Source organism: Haemaphysalis longicornis, unplaced genomic scaffold, assembly GCF_048455015.1.
Source record: "Haemaphysalis longicornis isolate Haplotype H1 unplaced genomic scaffold, Haemaphysalis longicornis Haplotype H1 scaffold_1, whole genome shotgun sequence".
In the NCBI taxonomy this organism is placed as follows: domain Eukaryota; kingdom Metazoa; phylum Arthropoda; class Arachnida; order Ixodida; family Ixodidae; genus Haemaphysalis; species Haemaphysalis longicornis.
This window is the reverse complement of record NW_027526203.1, coordinates 251,940,925-251,962,894: the sequence shown is the minus strand read 5'-3', so window position 1 is coordinate 251,962,894 and position 21,970 is coordinate 251,940,925. Positions and strand designations below refer to the sequence as shown.

The 21,970-nt window shown below is 44.0% G+C and overlaps 1 protein-coding gene across 2 annotated transcripts in view; it reads right to left on the bottom strand.

Annotated features, from left to right (window-relative positions):
- Nubpl (NUBP iron-sulfur cluster assembly factor, mitochondrial) overlaps positions 1 to 21,970 on the bottom strand; it is a 34,918-nt gene that overhangs the window by 912 nt on the left and 12,036 nt on the right. The window contains exons 6-9 of one of the 2 annotated variants that reach the window (XM_077675647.1): positions 19,018 to 19,108; positions 10,054 to 10,147; positions 8,425 to 8,631; positions 2,257 to 2,339 (exon numbers count right to left, since the gene is read on the bottom strand). In XM_077675647.1, coding sequence (XP_077531773.1) covers positions 2,257 to 2,339; positions 8,425 to 8,631; positions 10,054 to 10,147; positions 19,018 to 19,108 — 475 coding nt within the window. The remainder of the gene's footprint in view (positions 1 to 2,256; positions 2,340 to 8,424; positions 8,632 to 10,053; positions 10,148 to 19,017; positions 19,109 to 21,970) is intronic. The other variant, XM_077675654.1, reaches the window with a different exon arrangement.

Here is a 21,970-nt window from a genome sequence, read left to right as displayed (position 1 = left end):
ATTCCATATATCGAATGCTGCGCAAAAGGGCCGTGCAAGTGCGCTTCTCTTGGCAGGGTCGAGGTGATGATAATGACGACTTGTCGTGCGCACTGCCACGCTTGGCGACAGGAGGGCGGCGTTGCTTGGGTGGCCTTCAACACCTGCTTGCCCTGCTCACTGCACTAGCATGGGGATAGCCGCAAGACAACGAGAACACAGGGAGTGATTAGCTGAGAAAGGCAAAGGTGGAGGGGAAACCGACCCAGTGGCAGCTCTGCTAACGTGGGGAGACCGGTGTGGCATGACGCATGTGTGCTTTGATCATGGCCCCATGTCTTCGTGGCCACGGTCACGGAAAAACGGAGGAATTTGAATTTAGCGACAAAGGTGGACATCATTTGATGGGTGGAGGCCAGAGAAAAGAAGCTGCCCTTCGAAGAGGCATTCAAAATTCCTCGCAGCCCTTTTGAGCTCGACACTAGGCAGCAAAGCAGACGCATCATGAAGGTAGTGCAGCCCGACCGTTCTGGAGCGTGTCATGTGCGTGTTCCTGCAGCTTGTTCCGTAAAGTGGCTTCGTTGCGGCTCCAGACGAGAGGTATTTGGGCACAGAGGACGATGCCGTGCAGTGCCTCGAGTGCAAATTTAGAGAGCTGTCAGAATTCTCATGCACCGTTCGTGTGAGTTCGTAAGTGCTGACGACGACATTCAGGCTGTGGCAGATTGCAAAAATGCGGGGATCGTGGTGGGGATTGCCGATGACAAAGAAGCAGACCCTACTAGCAACCTTGGTGACATTCCCGACCACCTACCATAGTTGAGCTTGCATCAGCATAATTCGCTGCTGTAGCAGCACAGTGGACGGCACCAGACTTTCTCAATTGGATGGCGTCATTTGAAGGGGCCATGCAGACGAAATGCAAGTTTGGTTCATTCGAAAGGTTGCCTTGTTAGAACAACACTGACACCGCTTTTAACGCAAACTTCACTCAAATAAGCTATATAATCAGGAAGAAAGAGAATGGCCATGCGACCCACTAGCCCATTTCCTGCACTAGAACACATTATGTATTACGGACAGCTCTGCGATTGGCTGAGGCTGGTAAAAGCAAGCAAGCTAGGCAGGGCTTATAAGTGTGCAGAACGAGCTATTTGCACTTAAAATCAGTTCACATTCTTTTTACAGCAGTAAGAATGATGGAGCAAACAGGGAAACGTACAAACAAACACGTAAACATAAATCAACAGTGCGTACAGCACGCACTTTGATGGCCAAAGCTGCACAGGCGTCGGGCCCGTTGGGCTTGCCTGGCACGACACTGGCTAGCTGGCATAAGCAACATTGCTACTTACATGACCCTGTGTGTCGAGCACACCCAAATTTTCCCGAACAATTACTTTCAACTGTAACAAAACTAAGCCAAGTAAAATCCGGCCTCAAAAAGAGCAAGTGTGGACAGCGGCCTCTCAGCAGTATTGCAGCACCGTTAGTGAAAGGACACGGCAACCAAAAAAACGTTTCGCCATCTGCAGCAGCTCTTTAGCATTTTTCCTAGATACAGCATCGCTGACGTCCTGAAATACACGATTTAGTGGCACAATTAAAATTTTGGCCTATAGTGTTTAATTTCTCAGTTAATAAAGCATTGTTTTCTGCTGGACAAGTGCTAGGGGCACTATGAAACACCAAATCTTTTGTATAAAACAAACTTGTATTTTGTTTGCATGGCCCCTTCAAGCTCACACACAGTTTCTGAACTTGATGACACAGAAGAAGCAAGTAAAGCCCAAAGAGTTTTTTTATGCTAAATAAAGTGCAGTGGTTGTTGCATTGTGTTTCGTACTTGCCGTGCTCTGAGGAACAAATTTGTAAGCTAGTGCTTGTCATGATCTCAAAAAGCTCTCAATAATGGGTATAGTTATCAGGTAAGCTTTCGATAGGCATATTTTATATTTCCAATTGTCGATATATCGAACTATTTTGTGATCCTTGCGAAGTTCGATATAACCGGGTTGGACTATACCCCTGCACTGGCTCATAACAGTGAAAGGCCTGACCATGTGTATATCAGTGAACGATTCCCACTTCAAGCATCGCCTCGGGGGCCTAGAGCACTGAAGGTGAGTGACGAGCTTTTCTCTTTTTAAGACATATGTGATGATGTCCTTACTGGTAATCACAACAACAGCCAATGTTACCAGATATAAATGTGAAACACTGATGATTGCTGCCACCTTCATTTCACTCATGAATGGTTGCGCCAAGAAAACTTGCCTGAGGTGAGTTGGCATTGGACACAACGATCGGCTGGCCATTGTCGGAACATTCTCTGATTTCTATATCAAGTGGCACATCCCCTGCAAGGTCCAAAGAGCAGTACAGAGCTTTTGGCATTTTACTGATTGGGACAAGGAGTTGGCAATAAAACAAATGTACACAAGTTCACCCAATAAAATTGAATCTTTTTTTTTGCATGAATTATACATAGAGGTGTGTGAATATTAAATTTGGGCTGTGAATCAAATAAAAATAGTAAAAACTGACTGCGAAAGGAATCAAACATTTTGAAATAAGAATACCTTAGCTTTAGTGTGTATAGAGCTCCTAAAACAAAGCTATAAAAAAAGGCAACTTAGGCAGCCAAGACCTTACACATAATTGTGACACAACCAAACAAATATTGGACGATTTACTTGAGTAGGATGAATTTGACATAGACAGGAAAAGGCAATAAAGCTAGTATTGATTGATAGAGACCAAACATCAGTGGTGCATAGGTTCGTATGCCAGGCAATAAAATGTCAGGAATTTAGGCATAAATGGAAGGAAAGGATATTCTTGGGCAACTACAGAATGGATTGGTAATTCGTTTGTGCTAACAGAGTGCACTGAGATCTCAAAGCTGAGAATGGATAACAGTAACATTATTGGGTAACATCATGGGGAAAACAGTAGCACTGATGTGGTTTCAATCCAGCATGGCAAGATGCCCGGAGTCAAGGAACACCCATTTGAAAATGTGGATACACACACACACACACACACACACACACACACACACACACACACACACACACACACACACACACACACACACACACACACACACACACACACACACACACACAAACTACTCCAGAACTCACGGGGAACAACTTAAAATAAAGGAAAGAGAAACACAGCTATAATGAAGCATTGAGTGCACTGGGAGCATAACAAATCCAAAGTAGTGTGAGGAATCTAGAAAGGCGTAATGAAACGCATGATGCAGGGCACAGTGAAATGTGGCAGCAGATCAAAAACTTACTTTGTCACTTGTTTAGGATAATCCCACAGAGTTAGTTAAGAGTGGATACAGACTGTAATGGGATAATCCAACCTTCCTGAAACTGCATCGTGAATTTTGTTGCGAATACGCCAGGTGGGGCCCTATTTAAGGTGGCAATTTTTCCAACATGACCACCGGCTCTACCGTACAAAATTTCTTTTTATTCGATTTTTAAACAAGCAGGCAGTGTGTGCCCCAAAATCCAATTTTTCTATAAAGTTTCAACACAAATGAAGCAGTCTGCTCAGAAAAAAATGTTTCAAGATGCACGTTTGCTGCTGCAACATTACGTACGTATCTTGCATGTTTTAGTGGGGAATTTCTCATTTTGAACAAAGCATAACGTCATGTACCTTAGTTCACTGAAACAACAGTCTATTTGCGTTTTTGAACTTCAAAATACTTCAAAAATGTTCTAACTTTTCAAATACAGTCTAATACCCGTGCCACACGTACACAAAAAATGGCATTAAGTGCTGAAGGCCTTAAGATGCCAAATGACATTAACTGGCCGGGCCGTGCTACACGCGAAAACGCAAAGGCATTAAATGTGTTAGGCATGATGGTGATCATGACCAAAAAGAGAAATTCACTCATATTTTAGAAGTCTTCATTGTAGAGAAAAACGCCTTAGAAGCGTTAAAACTGTTTTTTGCGAAACAAAATTTTATGAGAAATAGTGTTTTCTTAAAAATGGTGGGAGCCGTTTCTAAAAGTGGCTTCAGCATGCCGTCGTTGGCCAGCGGTAGCCAAATCCGAAAAATTTAACACGAAGAGTAACGCGATGTTCTCACTTTTGCCTCTGTTCTAGTGAACTTCGTCTTCTTCAAAACTTCGCCACCAATTGTGCACAAGAAATCGTCATATTTGGAAGTTTAGCTACGTTTCCGCGTCAACACTCTGGTGGTGAGAGTTTCGTTGGTTTCATTTGGTGCTCATCGGGTTCGAGGGTAGGCAGATTTAAGGTGTTCGCGAAGGTAAATGAGTTGTGCGGAACTCATTAAGGGGGGACACTGCTCTTAAAAAAAACTTTTTTAATTTTTAAGTAAACTCTGTGAAACATGTCAGTCTTGCTGCTTTTCCTCCACTGATTTCAAATGTGGCATTATTTTTTTTGTTGGTCAATTAGGTCCCGAGATAATTAGAGGTAATTAACCATTTTTGGAGGAACAATAGACAAAACTGTGTTGGTAAGAAAACTGAAGTCTTTACATTTTCTAATACTATGAACACTGGTGAGTGCAATAAGACAATTAGTTTTTTGATGCGTCGCTTGAAACTAATTTTACAGCTCGTTAAACCTTGGTGGCAACACTGGAAAGGAGCCATTTTGAGTGCCAACTTCAAACACTGAAGTTTAATGAGCGGTAAAATCAGTTCCAAGTGATGAATAAAAAAACTGATTGTCTTATTGCACTCACCAGGGTTCATAGTGTTGGAAAATGTAAAGATTACAGTTTTCTGACCAACACAGTTTTGTCTATTGTTCCTCCAAAAATGGTTAATTACCACTAATTATCTCAGGACCTAATTGACCAACTAAAAAAATAATGCCATATTTGAAATCAGTGGGGGGAAAGCAGAAAGACTGACAAGTTTCACGGAGTTTACTTAAAAATTAAAAGAAATAGTTTTAAGAGGGGTGTCCCCCCTTAAACCAAACTGACATTAAAGCGAATGGCATTAGATTTTTGCGTGTAGCAGCAAATTAATGGCATTAAAACTTACGGCATTAAGCATTTAATGTCATTTTTCGTGTACGTGTGGCACGGGTATAACCCATTTATGACAATATTAAAGTGCCACAAAGAAGTCCTTGTTATAACCAGTAATTGTTTTAACAGGGTTGGGCAGAAAAAGTTACTTTTGTAGGCATTTAGTGGAACTTTTCACCCAATGTTAGAAAGTGGAAATGTAACTGCATGGCTGACCACCAAGACTATGCCATGTGTGTGCAAACCGACTCCACAAAACCCCTATGAAAGGCCACCATCTTTCACAAGAAGGAAGTCTTTGCACCAAATCCTTCACTTTGTTTTCTTTTTGAATAATCAGTAGATTTCATGTTACTGAAGTGGCGTTCCTTTCTGTCTCTTTTTTAACATTAGTAATCAACAGTAGCCTAGAGTATGATAAACAAGCATGCCAAAGGCGCCCTTTGCAGCATACGTAACACAACGCTAGAACAAGTAGAAGAATATATCTACCTCAGACAGACTGTCAGTATTGACCCCAACCCTGAAAGAGGAATCCGGCGCAGAATAGGTATGGGATGGGGTGCACTCGGGAGGCACTCCCAAACAATGAAAAGTAAGCTACCTCTGTCGCTCAAAAGAAGAACATACAACCTGCCGACGATGACATATGGAGCGGGAACTTGGCGCCTTACTAAACAACTGAAACGCAAACTTAGGTCAGCTCAACACACCATGGAACAAAAGAGGATAGGGCTAACACTTAGGGACAGGAAACGAGCTTCCTGGATCATGGAACAAACTCGAGTAGATGATATCATAGTTAAAATAAAGAAGAAGAAGTGGGCTTGGGCTGGCCACGTAATTAGGCAAAATGACAGCCAGTGGACCAGCAAGGAAACAGAGTGGATACTGAGGGACGGGTCCAGAAGAAGGGGAAGGCCATTAACCCGATGGAGGGACAAAATAGGGAAATTTGGAGGCAAAGAATGGACTCAAGCAGTGCAGGACAGGAGCGCTTGGAGGTCGACGGGAGAGGCCTTCATCCTGCAGTGGACCTAATGGGCTTTTTTCCAGTAGAGTAGCCCAGTAGCGGCGGCCGCCCGAGCCAAACTTGGGGGATTACGGAAGAACACACCCCCTTTTTTCCCACCTACCCGGCGCAGTTGCGGAAGCCGTCCCAGGCGCTGCGCGTGGTTTTGGTGGCAGAGAAATTTCTCGACGGCAGACGTATCGCCTACATGTCGGCCATTTTCAAGTGTTTTGAGCGAAGCGGGATGGTTAACCGAGTTTAAGGGTCCGCCGGCCATCGCCGCTGGGGAGTTGGTGTGGCATTATGCCCCGCAAGCTGGTTCGCCATGCGAACGGTTGATGCAGCATGGGTGGAACTTTCTCAAAAATCTCAAGCAACAGCCGGCATTCGAGCGGTTCACCCAGTCTACTACCACAACACAAGAGTGGGGGCTCCCGCAGCAGGTGCCCCTTTGGAAACACTACGCACATGCTTGCCTCACGACAGCGACACAGCAATAAAAACAGCACACAATAACCACGCAAACAAAGACAATTGAGCAAACAATGTTAAAGGGGATATGCTAAAGCAAAAAAATGATGAAAAGTAAGAAAAAATACAAAGACAGCAAAGCTCAGAAAACGGAGCAGAACTTAGCTGACTTGGCGCTCACAACTAGCTAATCCAATATGGCGTCGTTTTGTTAACATTTTGCCCCCCAATAACGCCAAATCGGTCGTTGGGAGCGAGAGTAGCACAGGGCGCTACTGGAAAAAGGCTCATTGGGCAGATGATGAAGACGATGCAAAGTTTCAAGCTTCACCGCACGGCATGGTCCTTTGGGCTGGCTTTTTTATATGACGCTGAAGTTATGCAAAAAAGCTTAGCCTGTGAAAGCTTACTGCAAAGAAACTATAGTGCATTATTGCTAAAATGGAGCACCACTTGTGCAAAATTAACAAGCCAAAAAGATGTTTCCTGTCAATATCATGGCACGAGCAAGAAATAAAGTGTTAAGCTGTTGACTTGCAGTGAGGTCATACCAGCCTAGAGATATGCCTAGCCTTTTTTCAATGATTGCAGGAGCCAGTACAATATATTTCCCGTATTCAGAGCACGTTGAGGAGCCTGCCTTTCTTCATGGCAATAGATGCCCTGTTTTTGTTCACAGCTCATATCTAAATATTATTTTAAATTTTTTGTACCATTTTTTTACCAAGCACTATTACAGGCCAACGAAATGTTTAACTAGCTAAGCGAGCTGCGATTTCACAGCCTTATGGCGCTCTTAGGAAGGAACAGCCTAGCAGACGATGGGCCTGTTTGCAACTTGGCTTTCGTCATACGCCACTGACGCATGAAAAGTCGCTGCTCCCAAACGCTAGTTAAAAGATTTGTCCGACTATACATGAACCGTAGGATGTGTAAGTCCCACCTGTTAAAGTTCCTTTCTTTCTTTTTTTTTTTTTGTAGCCTTGTTTCAGAAGCTAAAGCACACACTAAAGCAAAGATACACACTAAAGCAAAGATATTCATATTAGAAAATATGCGATCAATTTAATCCAGTGTCCCTTTTTACCATTCGTATTGATTCACAGTCTCAAATTTGAAATTTGCACACCTGTAGTTATAAGCAAACAGTTGAATCCACACATTTTCTTCTTTTTTTTTTTTTTGTGCCTGTTAACCAATGCCCCACATTTATTAAAATTCTGGTTGGTCTTCCCCATGTCCCCAGAATAACAGCCCCAATTTTTGGAAGTGACGTATAGCGATGACTCAAGAAGGTTGACCTATAATCATGTGCGAGGATATCATAAACAAAGCTTACAGGCGCGCCTGCACGTTAGCCACCTATAGGCCTATAAAAAGTATTCTTGCAAAAGCAAGTGGCTAGCAAAATTATGATTACATGACATCGAAGAGATGTCATAAGATGGCTGCTTTCAGTGAAGTTACATTACAGTGATGGATGTTAGAGAAAATGTGCCATTTGGCATTATATTAGCGAGTTATAGAAAACTTTGCCTTTAGTATGCACACAATATCATGAAAGATAAGATCATCTTATGAGCCAAGGGTACCGACAAATCATATGACAATAAAGACCTTCTTATTCTGATAACGCTGCCCCATGAGATTGAGGCTGGTGGTTTAGGCAAATGGGTCACAAAATACAACATGCTTTGGGAGCCGGCCAACATTTGGGTAAATAGGTCGCATTGAAAAGTTTGTTGTGCAACCATTGCAACCCACAGGTCAACAGCAGTAAGCAGCGCAATCACAGCAGTTTGCTGCACTTCTGCAAAGACTGGCGTCTAGAATTTGAGCAACACAGCGTGAAAAAAGACCAGGGACAAGACGAGAGCTAGAACTTAGCGGCAATGCCGAGCAAAATGGAGGCGCACCCAAGATATCCAGCGCCATCTCACGGGCAAGCTCGGTGGCGCCATCCTTGCCAAAGATGTGCGACTCGTGGCCGCAGCTGGGGCACGACAGCCGGCTCATGTTCTGCACCAGCCCCAGCACCGGCACGCTGACCTGGCGGAACATCTCGGCCCCCTTGCGCGCATCAATCAGGGCGATCTCCTGGGGTGTCGTCACCACGACCGCCCCTGCAGCGGGCCCAGAGGGAGAGCCAAGCGAACGCCACTGTTACCACACCACCAAACAGTTCGCAAAGCATTCGTCTCTGCACAGGCTTATTGACAAGCACAATGTCCCAAAGCATCACGACTCGTGCCACTGGCTTTGACAAGAACTTGCCGGTTGGCCGGGCACGTTGTTTTTTTTTTTTTTTTTTCTTCAAAGGCAGAAATTTAGAAGTTACGAAAGTTTGGCAAGGGCATCTACACTTTCCTTCCAAATTTACCACCCCCCTGCCAACAGCAGAAGAAGGTGTTTTGGGAACGAAGGTGAAAAACTTTGCAACATGGAAAACAGAATGTGCAAAGGTGAAAAGACACCCCAAATGCCCACTATTTTTAATTTCATAAAATCAGGTGGGGAAAAAAACGGCACAACTTGTCTGTTGAACATGGTCCTTTTTAACGTCATACATAGGTTGTGCACTGAGCTCATATCTCCAGTTTTATGACCACCACTTTAAGTGCCTATTTTTGTAACACAGATCAGATATAACAAATTAAATTTTGCTACTGATCCTACTTTGTTACAACAAGGTTGGACTGCAGATGCATTACCTACTTTGTGCGACATTACTGCACCCTGGGGTGAAATATACACCCTTAAAAAATTATTCTTGCTTATCTCTTTGGCTAAACCCCAGCAACAGCACGTGCCATCTCATCCACCCGCAAGTTTGGTGCCAAAGCTTGTTTCTGCCAACATCAACTACACAATACATCACAAACACTGTAATCATGACATTGCCAGCAGACAGTGTCTGTAAAACGGGTGACTCATTTAGGTAGCTGCAAAAAGAATGTACCATTACAGTAAATTTCAGATACAGTAGGCGATGGGAAAAGTTTATCTAGCATATCCCAGTGTACAAGTGGCAAGCTCAAAGCAAGCTGATGATGATGATGATTGCTATTGGTTTCCCCTTTGTAGCGGGGTGATGACATGTCATCTTACCAAAAAGGACTAATACCTATGTTTTATACTCTTGGTTCAATGCTAGCGCTGCTTAGGGCAGGCATAAAAAGCTTATTAGGCACAAAATATTTTTTTTTTATGTTACAGGTGGTAACTGTCTTAGGCAATATTCCCCTCTCTGCTTTTCGTCCACCAGCATTCTAATCCTCTTTTCGTCGCCTCGACAGCCTTGAAGTTAACTTCCTCTGTGATACCCTTAAATCCTAGGGCTTCTGGAAGCCAAAGCTCAAAGCAAAAGAAGTACATTTTTTTCCTAACAGCATAGAACAATGGAACTGCTTGCCCATATCGATTATGGAATGTGCAAGTGTTTGCGCGTTTGAACATGCTTTGTATAATCACCTTTTGTAACCCTCTCCTGCTTGGGGGGCAGCAATGCTGCCTGCAGTATTTCTAAATAAATTAAAAAAAATTACCTGACACAGGAATGTTCTGGGAAATGGACAGTTGTGTGTCCCCAGTCCCGGGTGGCATGTCCACAACAAGGTAGTCCAGTGGGCCCCATGCCACCTGCAAATAAGGCAAACAAATGCCAGAAAACGCTCCAATCATTCAACAATGCCTTCTGTTAAACAAGGCGAAACCCATGGTCCACAGTGAGAACATTGACAACATGAACACTTATGTTGAATTCCAATGGCAGATCTGGAGCATTTTCAGAGCAATGTTTCTGCTCCGTCTAGAGCACACACATTCCATTGGCAGATTGGGAGCACTGTCGCAGCCACAGTTGCTCCGTGGAGCAAGAAAAGTTGCTCCCCTGAAATCGGCAGATTCAGGCAGAACTCACAAAGTGCTTTTTCTCTCTCGTGACATCGTCACCATCTGCTTCCAGTATACTCTCCATTTTGAACCGCCATGCCATAGCATCCACTCAGGCAAATGTGAGAAGCATCCACAAAGGGAAAATAGAAAGTATAGAATAGGGAAAATCAAGCTTGCTGCTCGAAGAAAGCTAGTGTGACTCAAACAGCTAAAACTCGGAATCAAGCAGCAAGGAGTCTAGCTCCAATGATGACTGGATGCTGATGGCACATACACGCAGCTTTGGGATTTTTGTTTTGCATTCCCACAAAAAGGCAGATGAAAGTCACGAGCGGCATTGGACGTTTGGACATCGTTGAGACTAAAGGCCTTTCATCAGGAGCAGCCTTACCTCATTTGGCACCCTGCGCGAACTCCTGCCCCCCACCCCAGGGCCATCAAACTCACTGTTACAGTGAAGCTATCTATGGCTAGTATCCAGCAGATTGTCTCTGACTTCAAAGCGATGTAGACAAGAGTCGCACGCAAGTGCCCACTCATTTCCCCGGGATCGTAAAATTGTACGCCACACTTTCTGCACGAGGAAAAACTAAAAAAAATAAAAACGTCCTAGGGCCTTCATATTTTTATATCAGACAGCTTATATTTCCCCTGGAAAAATGTTTTCCCAGCAATGCACTTGCCCTTAGAGGTGAGCCGACTTCAAGGGAATCGACGTAAGCTTGGTCTTTGTGAGATGGCTTTCCCACATTGAGTGTTGCACAGTGAAACATGTGCAGCCACGGGATAATTGCTGCACCATCTGGTTGCGCAGCACTTGCTGTGGAGACTGCGCACAGCGCAGGCACAGCCTATCAGTATTGAACCCATGCAACTATCGCTCACTTTTTCAAGATTGCCCCATGCTCCGATAAATTGGCGCCAGGGAACCTTGCTAGCTTCCTGCAGGCTACTGGTAAACATACCTTCTGTGTTCACAGCATGCTCGCCTAATCGCCGGCAATGCTGCTCCGCTGGCAGACTTGACTCACTTGTGCTTATCTCGTGCTTATAGCTTTTTGTTTTCAACTCCTCCACTTTATATATATATATATATTTAGGCAGACAAAAATCACGGTGAAGTTGAAGAAAATAAGAGAGACAAAACACCCTCTTTTATCTTTCCCCGGCTTCGAGCATAGCTGCGGAATTATAGTGCACTAGAAATGTAAGCGAGCTTTCAAAAATTATTCATGAAAACATTAGTCTAAGGTTTCTACAAATGCTTCAGTGTTTATGTATATATTGCGATGATTTATAAAACTTGGTACGTCGTACGTATCTTACGTACTGTTATGTAATTTCTCAAGAGCATTCAACTAAGTAATTACTTTAACTATGCCGCAGCCACCCTTACATTTAATATTCAAAGACTCCATCGTGATATGAGATACCATACAACAGGGAAAAGATTTTGGACGCTCGGCACGTACCGAAATGTATGCAAACTATACTCTCGAATTATATTTATTTCGACATGAAAACAATAGTGACAGTTTTTCACATTTTCTATTGGTAGGTGTGTAATAAAGTGGAGCGGCCTTTGCAAAAATTATTATGCAGGGTTAATGTTTTCGCTCACAGTATAAGCAAATAGATATATTATACGTAACATTCCACATCAAACGAAGGGAAGAGGCATAGCTTCCCATTTGGAAAAAAATGCACGTATATGAGCTACTGCTAGATTAGTGCCAGGTTTGATTGCCATCAATGGCAATTCATGATTCAGAAGAGCTAAAAATAAGCAGCAAGTCCAACGTAGCTAAAGCGCGCCAAGTGTGACAGCATAGCAGCATTGCCACATATATCAAGTGAGTCGCAACGATGCACAGCAGCATTCCCTGAAATGGCGTAGTATTTCCCCTGGGGCTAATTTATGGAAGCAAGAGGCAGCCGCAAAGAAGCAAGTGATAGTGCCATGGTTGCAGCACTGGTTGGCCGTGCCTGCGTGGTTATGTTTTGCCACCGCTCCCATGGTCCTTAAACTTAAAGGGACCCTGCAACACTTGTGCAACCGCACTGGTCGCCCACCCTTAACTAAGACCAGCACTGCCTTTCATTGGCAAAAATCTGATGAAGGGACTTTATTCAAGACGGGGAAAAAAAACAAAGCACTGGAAGGGAAGCAGATGCTTTTGTACGGGCCCGACGTAAAGGCTGCTGGGGAATTCCTGTTCCGATCACGCTCCGACATTATTCTCTGGTGGGAATGGGCGCACTCCAAAGGCAGTTTTGGAGCACCTGCTCTTAAAGGGAGCAGCATGCTCTGTGGCAGAGCTCAGTGATCGTTCTGTATCTGCCTTTGAAATTCAACATAATTATAAAGTTCAGCAAATTAAAACCTCCGAGAGTCCTACACAAAAGATGGCAGTGGCAAGAAACAGGTGAGTAGGCAAGAAAGGTAACTGGGAGAGGCATGATGTCCCACCTAGTGAAGTGGAAGCACAAATACAGATAAATAATAGAGAATAGCAGAAGGCAAACATTTCACACTCATGATAATTACAGACCAGCGTTTGGTATTTAAATTTTACAGTACTAATTCTACCGTTCAATACATACGTTCCTTTCTTCTGTTTATATATTTTTTTCAATATTCAAAACTCATAAACAGTCAAAACAAATGCAAGTTGGCTTTGCCACAAGACATGCACGTTTTTTCCAACTTCCCTGCACGGCATGCGTTTTTTGCATTGGCTTCCTCGAAAAACACTGAAGCTATGCACACAAGCTTAGCATGCGCAATCCTTGCACAAAACATGTCTTGGCTGGCATGGGGTATGTTACTAAAGTGGAATGCTATTGTACATAAAATTAGAAACCAAAAACGGGTATGCATTGCTGTCAACACTGGCCCGTGTGAGTAGCATGTAGGAGCTATTGATTGCTGGCTGTCCTTGAAACAAAATACTTGTCTCCCACTAGCCACTAGTATGCTTAGTTGATTGATTGTAGGGTTTAACGCACTGACGCAATGCAGGCGATGAGGCGCACCGTAGTGGAGGGCTCCGGATTAATTTTGTCCACCTGGGGATCTTTAACGTGCGCCGACATCTCGTACACACGGGCGTTTTTGCTTTCCGCCTCCATTAGAAAAGGCCGCGGCGGCCGGGAATCGAACCCGCGACCTCGTGCTCAGCAGCACAACGCCTTAGCCACTGAGCCACCGCGGCGGGTAGTATGCTTAGTCTTTCAGTAACAGGAGGTACGTACTCCCTCTGCTCCAAACATGTTGGGGAACTCATATTTGACAACAATGTCAGTCAATGTCATTCTTGACAACAATGTCTGTAAAGTTTTACAATCCCCAGGCGCTCTTTGAAGAGTGCAGTGTCATCAATCACATGACCATGTCAGATTTATCTTTCGCCTCATCAATCATTCGACATGACACACATCATTGCATCAATTACTGATTGTCATTATTACGTGCTGGCACCATTAGGGCACAAGCACCTCATCCATCATGCTCTTGACGTAAGCAGAATCCGTGACCTGACATCACATTCTCCCATCGTAATGCAAACACAAAGCAAAGCTATTTCAATGGTGCACACAAGACATTTATCAACTGCTAGGCATTCAGGAAAAGCTCATACACGACAGAGGAAGTAATAGTTCAAAATTTGTGGCTGCTGCGATAAATGTGCCCATTGTAAAACAATTTTATATTTCAGACAACGGCAGGCATAATCTCAAAACCTCCCCATCTTCCTTCCTTCCTCTCTCTAAAATAAAAAGAGCAAAATATTCGTGTTTACTCAGAATGTGGATGCTGCCTCAAAAACTCAGATACCAAAGGATGCTGTGCAGTAAGTGTTGGCATGTCTTTCCAGTAGAGCTAGTGCAAAAATTTGCATTATAATACATACATGTGAGTTTTTTGTTGTTGTTATTTTTGTTGCTGCAATTCCATTATTTCCCAAATTGTCTTGATTTCTTATTTAAAATTTTTCCCTTTTTTTATGTAAGCACTAGTGCATAAGAAACTATATTTTTTTCATAGCCATGTTCTGAAGTACCATACACTTGAAATAAAAATATTCTCATTGAAAAATGTTAATTTGCAGTGAAAAATTTGATATTGGCACAATTAAAAAATGCAAATTGATGCTGCTCAGCTACCCAAGTAGCAACAAATGCAAATCCCGCAAGACTTGCTGAAGGCTTTCAAAACTGGTAGTTGGAGCTGGTTTATTTGTTTTCTTTCATGTTACCTTCCACCATGTAGCCTAAAGTTACACCCAACCACAGTGTCTTTTGAGCCCAGAGGGAGATGCCTTGGCTGCAGCTCTCTTTAGGTACACAGTAATACAGAGACATCTGTCATGCCTCACCGATTTTGACAGCACTTGTCATCCATACGAAAATTAAAATAAAAGTGAATGACATAGAAAAGAAAGGTAAACCTCCTCCTTTAACTAAATAGTAAATACCAATAAATGTGCCCACAAGGTACTGACATACCAAACTGAAATTACTTCATCTTAAAAAAAAAAAAAAAAAGATTGCATAAGTACTAAATATTCTGTGCAGCCATTAACGGCAGTAATAGCAGACAGTAGCTCTTATAAACAAAAGCCGGCATATGCTAATATCCATTTTTCCTCCCAATATTCCATCAGAATAATACATCATTCATTTATCGCTTCGATCAGAATTTAAGTATTTATTATACTCAAAGTATTCGGAACTAACAAATAGTGAAGGTTCGGCTGTTTTTGTGTGGGGTATTCTCCGTGCAAGGAACGCCTAAGCCCACTTTTTTTTTCCATTGTGATACCAAAATTTGTCTCTCTCTTCCCCACTGGGACTTGGTCGCTAAATGTAATCTAAATGCACATGCCATGACCAGCTTTCGACCACGGCCAAGCACTGTGCAAAATCCCCTCAAGCAGAGTCAGAAACAGAAGCCATCTATTCAAAGAACTACCTTTTATCATTTTTTTTATGGCTGGAGTTCCGCACGTGCGGGCCATTCTTATCATCTCCTTAAACAGTCCTCCCTCGTAGTTGGAAGGTCAGACTTTGCTACACTGAAGAGGAGAGCGTCGATGGCGATCACTGGTGCAGTGACTGGCAGATGCAAGAGAGCTTTTTGGGGTATTTTAACACACTCGCATTACTACAATACCTAACGAGGCGCACAAGTCGTACACCTTTTTCCTCTATATACTTGAGGTTAACCTCACAGGTGCAAATAAAAAAAAAGAAAAAGAAAAAGAACAGGACACGTCTGATAAAGGAAGTCCAAATGCCATAGTTTTCGTGTCCGAACCCTGTAGATGCTTGTCACCACACCTATGTCAGCCTATCAGCTAGGAAAACAAACTGCACTGTGGTTAACTAACTCATTGAGGACCTCAAGGACCTCCTAAATAAAATTTTTCCATCTGTGTTCGCGTCTTGTGTGCTTGTGTGCGGCCATCTCTTTCAGTGGTGGCAGTTCTTGATAATGACAGTGATGGTGTTGCCACTGCTAAGGAAAATTCTGCTGGGGACTACCACTGCTCAGCACATAAAATGCAAAGCAGTTCTCTAGACTCCAACTGGAGTCTTCCGAACTGTGTTGCACTTGTCCAAGGTTATCACTGCAGCACGCGTTACTTGAAAATGAATGGCAAGTAGTGTTCACACTGCAGTGTTTGCGACAGCTGCTCGTTATTTGTTTTTTTTTTTTGACACTACTCAAATTGTTCACTTTGAGATTATTCAAAGAAAATCTTTATTTGCTTAGTATTCACTTCGAAAGTTCAAATCCCTAGTCGCATATGCCTATCCAACAAAAGCTTTCATGCCCTTTTCACATTACGAAATAATTCTTGGACAAATAAATTGGATTAAAGTTTACATGAGCAAGGACCAGTAAGTGAGGTATCTATATGTGGTTTTTTTTTTTTTTGCATTACAAATACATCAATACATGACACCACCAGAATCATGGTCAATGTCTGTTGTGAGAATACAATGTAAAATAGGCATTTTGAAGAGACACTCCAATGGGTCATAAACACTGTGTAGTTATACCTCCCCAGATTAAAGACTGATTAAAGCCTAAAATGCTCAGGCCACATTCTCAGTTTTTCTGGTTTTCGGCCAATTTACGAGCAATTTTAACAAGTAAAGTGCATTCTTAAGTGCCATGTCACCACTGTCTTGCCGATGTCTGCTATCAGGACAGAACGGCAAATACACACGACCAAATCCAGAGGCGTGCAGGCATGCTTAACCTGGCCTGCGTATGAACAGCAATAAAGACAGGCACTGAAAAAGTGAACAAAACAAGCATGGACTCACAACTGGTGCATTTGTCGATTGCACAAAGTATATAAACTTTGGCCTCAACAACGACGAAAGGAAAGAAAAAAACACTCACGTTTATCATACTCCTGCCCCCTCCATGAATCCTCTAAAAAACGCTATCTTAAAGTGGAAAAAAAAAAACGTGGTAGGGGAATATTACCGGGTAAACCCGAGGATGGGGTGACACGTACTTCTTTCGAGCATTCATGTTACAATAATTCATGCTGGATAGGAAGCCATATTCCTTTTCAGACAGCGCTATCGATGTACAGCTTATGCATGCCTCCACCATTCTTCCAACGTGGAACGCCTGGATAAGTTCCCAGCATGTCTGCTCGGAATGTGAAGATTCCAAGCATAGGTACTCCCAGCAGACATGCAGGGAACATGTTTCTGCACCCAGTGAACTAGGCTGGTCAAGATTTTGAAAAGGCGAGACGCTAAGGTGAATGTCCACAAGAAGGACAAGGACAGGCGCCAGTGCAACCAGTGCGCACTTTTTCGTACCAAAAATGTGCGTTTAAGCCTGATGACCAAATGATATTGAATTTTGCTCACTGCTGATTTGCTCACTGCTCTTCGAAATCTCAAGAATCTTCACTCTTTCCACACTGATGGTCAGTTTTGAGGTTGAAGGCTTTCCCACGTGATTCTTGTCTTTGCACGACCCTCTAAAAATGCCTTGTGCCATCCCAGCAATTTGGCCCTCAGTATGAAATGTTCTCCATTGGGCCTTTGTACCTTTTCAAAGATAATAAAAGCACATTCATCAAGCTTCATGCAAAATTTCAAAGACATGCCATTGGTCAAAATCTTGTCAGTAAATTTTCGTAATGCCACCAACAATCTGGTAGAAAGTGCAGAGTTGAATCTTAACACCCTTCGTGACCGCCCCTATTCTTATCGATAGTATGTTATCGATGAATACAAATTCAAATTTTGGCGCTCTCAGAGGGCTTCTGGACCAGCTAACGCCATCCAAAGGGTAAAAGAGGAAGTATTTCATCAGTTTTGCTTTCAAGCTTCTTTTCAGCGCCACGGGGGAGGGGGCTCCTTTGCTGTCCGGCGCATGTGGTTTCGGTTGCGACATCAATGCCGCTTGCTGATGCCCCCCAGGAATGGCGAATTTCGACGGATTCCAATAAATCTGAGCTGTAATTTCTGGATGATGGTAGCAGCACAGGCACATAAGACGACTTCGATTCATAAGACTTCAGTACAGACGGCGAAAGTGCATCAAACTTGCCCCGGAACGTCGGCAGGTATCCACCGGTAAGTTTCGCTTTTTCCTCAGGCCGTTCTATCGCTGCCGCACATTGCTGTAAACATATCCGGCCTGTTCTACCGATCACAGCTCTCATCTGCAGGGTGTCGACTTTGTTCGGGCGGGACCACTTGGCACCGGCTGCACAGTGGAGCTAACCTTTGTTTCACCGCGTCGAGAAACTGCTTCATGCAGTGGCACGATAGGCCACATATATGTATCTACGTAAATATGCATGAAAATGTATGCATTTACATACATATATTTTTGCATATATGCAAATAACTTCTGTACTTACAGAGCTCATATTCGCAGTACTATTCTATAAGGGCCTTGTATTCAAAGTGTATATTTCAATTTTATTTTTTATGTTTACCCTGTGCAAAGTAGCATTGATGTTTTCATCATTTTTTTTCTTCTTACTTTTTTTTTTTGTTTTGACAGCTTTTTTTTGATAATATTCGTAATAAATCCGTTGTTTGAAATTCATACTGTTGGAAAGCCCTATCCTTCCGCTATCGTTCCGTACCTTACACTTTAGCATCACTGTGGCAGGACAAAAAATATTTCTTGGACTACTCAAAAACAACCGATTTTTCCCCGGTCAGGAAAGTGTTCAACTGAACCAATGCCAGCCTAACTGCCATACAAAGTTGCACACAGCACCATAGTTATTTTGCAGATAATATTGCCAGTTTCATCACTTTTCCTGCTTCACCCCGTAAAAGCAACAACTCATTCCCACCCACAGTGTTTTTGGCAAAACATATGTGTATGATCAAAAAGTCCTGAAGACTTTCTGGCTGAGCAAGTTCAGGAGCTTATATAGACTGAAAAAAAAATCACTCTCGAGAACAATGCAAATGCATGCCAGACAAGGTCAAATCTGCACTGGACAGCGGGAAATTTTAAAGTGACCACAAAAAAATAGCTCCACTTTTTGGTGCACCTGCCCTTCAAACAGTACAGATGCATTTTTAACACCAAAACGTGTGTTGAAACATACCTGCCTGAGCAGTTTCTCAATGGCTGACATGACCATGAGGCCTCGCCAAACAATTGGCATCTTGTAGTCCACCAAAAACCCCATTGACATGCTGCGCAATACATAAAGCAAAGCACAGATTCACAATCACACAGGTGCAACAATAATCCATTGCAAGTTCCAAGCTCAACAGGTTGGTTTGACAACTCAAGCTGAGACCATGTTTTACCGCAACTTGTAAACAAAAATTATGGGAAGGGGAACCAACCATCTAAAGCATCCATAGACAGCTTTAACCCTTGGCGGTTCGAAACCTTTACCCACTTTCCGGCTGTCCTGGTCCGAAACTATTTCGTCCGAAAACTGGTCCGAAACCAGTTTATGAACACAAACTGTGCAAGAAAAACTCACAGGATATTTATTTTTTTCGCTTGCATTCTGCACTCAGTTCTGTTGAATTACTGTCAGCACTATCTGACGGAGGCACGTAACTCTCCTCCCCACTATAAAGTCACCATCGCTTTCGCTAAATGCACCAGCGTAAAATGCATGCAGTGAAACTTCTGTTCCTCACTAAAGTCATTTACATTTTCACTAAATGCAACAGCGTAAAATGCACGCGGTGAACAAGCGACCTTACTTCTCAGCGAACAGCATGCGAGAACGCTCTGCGATCCGAAAGGCCCGTTCTGAACATGGTGCTGCAGCCCAGTGCAAAAAAAAAAGTAAACTACTACAAACAAAGTTCACTTATCCCTCATGAGATGGCGCATTATGTATACAAAAATACATGCGCACTACCCCTCAAGAGATGGCGCATCACGTTTACAAAGAATGCGCATGCATTGCAGTGAGAAAAATTGCGAATTTAACCCCGAACACCCTTGGCCCGCTACGGCCATGTTGCATTGTCGGGCAGGGTGCAACAACAGAGCACAAAGGGTTAACACTACGCGTATTGGATCTAACATAGATCTTCAAAGCAGAAGAAAAAAAAGTGGCTGCGTATCTGCTTTCTCCGCTGCTAATGACGTCAAAAAATGCAGCATACCGTATTTACACGATTGTAGGTCGACCCCCCCCATAATTGCACCTCTCAAAAAAAAAAAAAAAAATGCGAACGCCGCCTAGAAAATTGTATCACAAAGAGCTCTTTCGTCCCACACGGCGGCTCATGCTCCCACAGGAGCCGTGCGCTCGCGGCATGCGCGGTAGATGTTAAAAAAGAAAACCTTTTGTATAAGCACCCAGAATAACCATGCGCTGTAGGTTTAACGGGAAGAACACATTCGCTGCAGATGACAACCATCGAAGCAACCGGCAGCGGCCACTGCCGCGCGATACCAAAACAAACAACATGGCGGCTGACGGAAGCGGCCGCGCGCGATTTACATTTAGATGCGACTGCATCTCATTCACTCGCCTTGTCCCTGCATCCGGTGGCGGCGGCGTCCGCCCCTCCCCCATTCTCCTCGCCGCGCGAGCTGAGCTCTCCGCTGCTCACCCCTTCTCCTCTCCGATAGCGAACACTCTCTTGCGAGGGGCATTGGATTGGATTCGATTGGATTGGCTTGGATTGGATTAAAATGGATTGTGTTGCGTCATAGCCGCGGCAGATGCACTGGCGCCGGCGCGTCCCCTCACCGTTATGTCCGCTATAAAACGCGGTGCCCGCGCCGCTCCGCTCCATCGTTCCAGCGCCGTTCCTCCGCTGTCCAACGCTGCAACGTGAACCCCCTATGCGTCGCATCTACACAGGGGTTCCCGCGAGGGGAGGTGGGAGTTTTTTTTGAGCAACTAACCTCCCACCATCGCGTTCGGAAGTGTACTGAACAATGTACTATATTTGTGGCTACGTTAGCGCCGCGCATTGAATCAATGGATTCGCTAATACTTTAGAGACGAATAAAACGCTTCTTTACACGTTTTTGCACGCGATTCGTGCGCGTCCGCGTTGCGCGGGCGATTTTTTCACGCCCGTGTCGACGATTCCGCGCACGCGGCAGGTTCTGCTTCTAAGTTCTACTGGTTCTACCTTGGTATGACGCGTGACAAGCGCGGCACTGGGAGAAGCCTGACGACTTGCGGCACTTTGAAAGCGCTCGGGACAGCCGGCTGGCGCCGCCGGAGATGTTTAGGCACCACGGTGGCGGATATTTGATTGGCGCTTTCCCTAGCGGCGCAAATGATGCTTTATAGTGTCGTTTTCAAACACATTATAAGCTCCTTTCCTGCACAACCATCTTCTATTGTGCCTTCAGTGATTTAAAGAGCGGTTAGCTACGCGCACCTCTTCGCGGCTGGTGACGCCGCCATGTTGCCGTCCCCGATCGCGTAGCGCGCAGCACACGGGTGGTATTCGCGGCAGCGTCGGCGCGGCTGTGTCATGCACGGCACGCTTTCGCGAGCAGAAAACGCCTCATGCGGTTCACACTTTAGACCATAACCATGGAAATGAGGGTGCAAAGCTGTCCCCACCTCGCAGCACCTCCGATTTCTCGTTTCTCTTTCCGTTACTAACGGTAGGCGGTTCGATTCCGATTCTAAGTCGACCCCCCAACATTGGATTGTCAAATTTGAAAAAAAAAGGGTCGACCTACAATCGTGTAAATACGGTATCTGCCACCCCTCCCGCCCTTTACACCCTTTCCCTCCCACTCCTCCCATGAGGAATACAACTGAGGTATATGCACTATGCTACCAGTTTAGCGTGCGCAGTTGACTTCACACAGACCATATGTTTTTGCTAGAGTTTCAAATTCTATTTTTCAGGTGAAAGATGCATGCTTTTGAGAGCGTGGTTGGTGTGGTTAGGTGCGCATGGCTATGAGGATTACACGGGCGTTGTTTTTGCATGATTAGTTTGGTTAGAAGGTAGGGTACGTGTTGGAAGCAACTAGGCCCAAGCTCAAACGTGTAGGTTTTCAACACAAACAAGCAAAAATTTTCAAAAGCAATCTCCGGAGTTAGCATT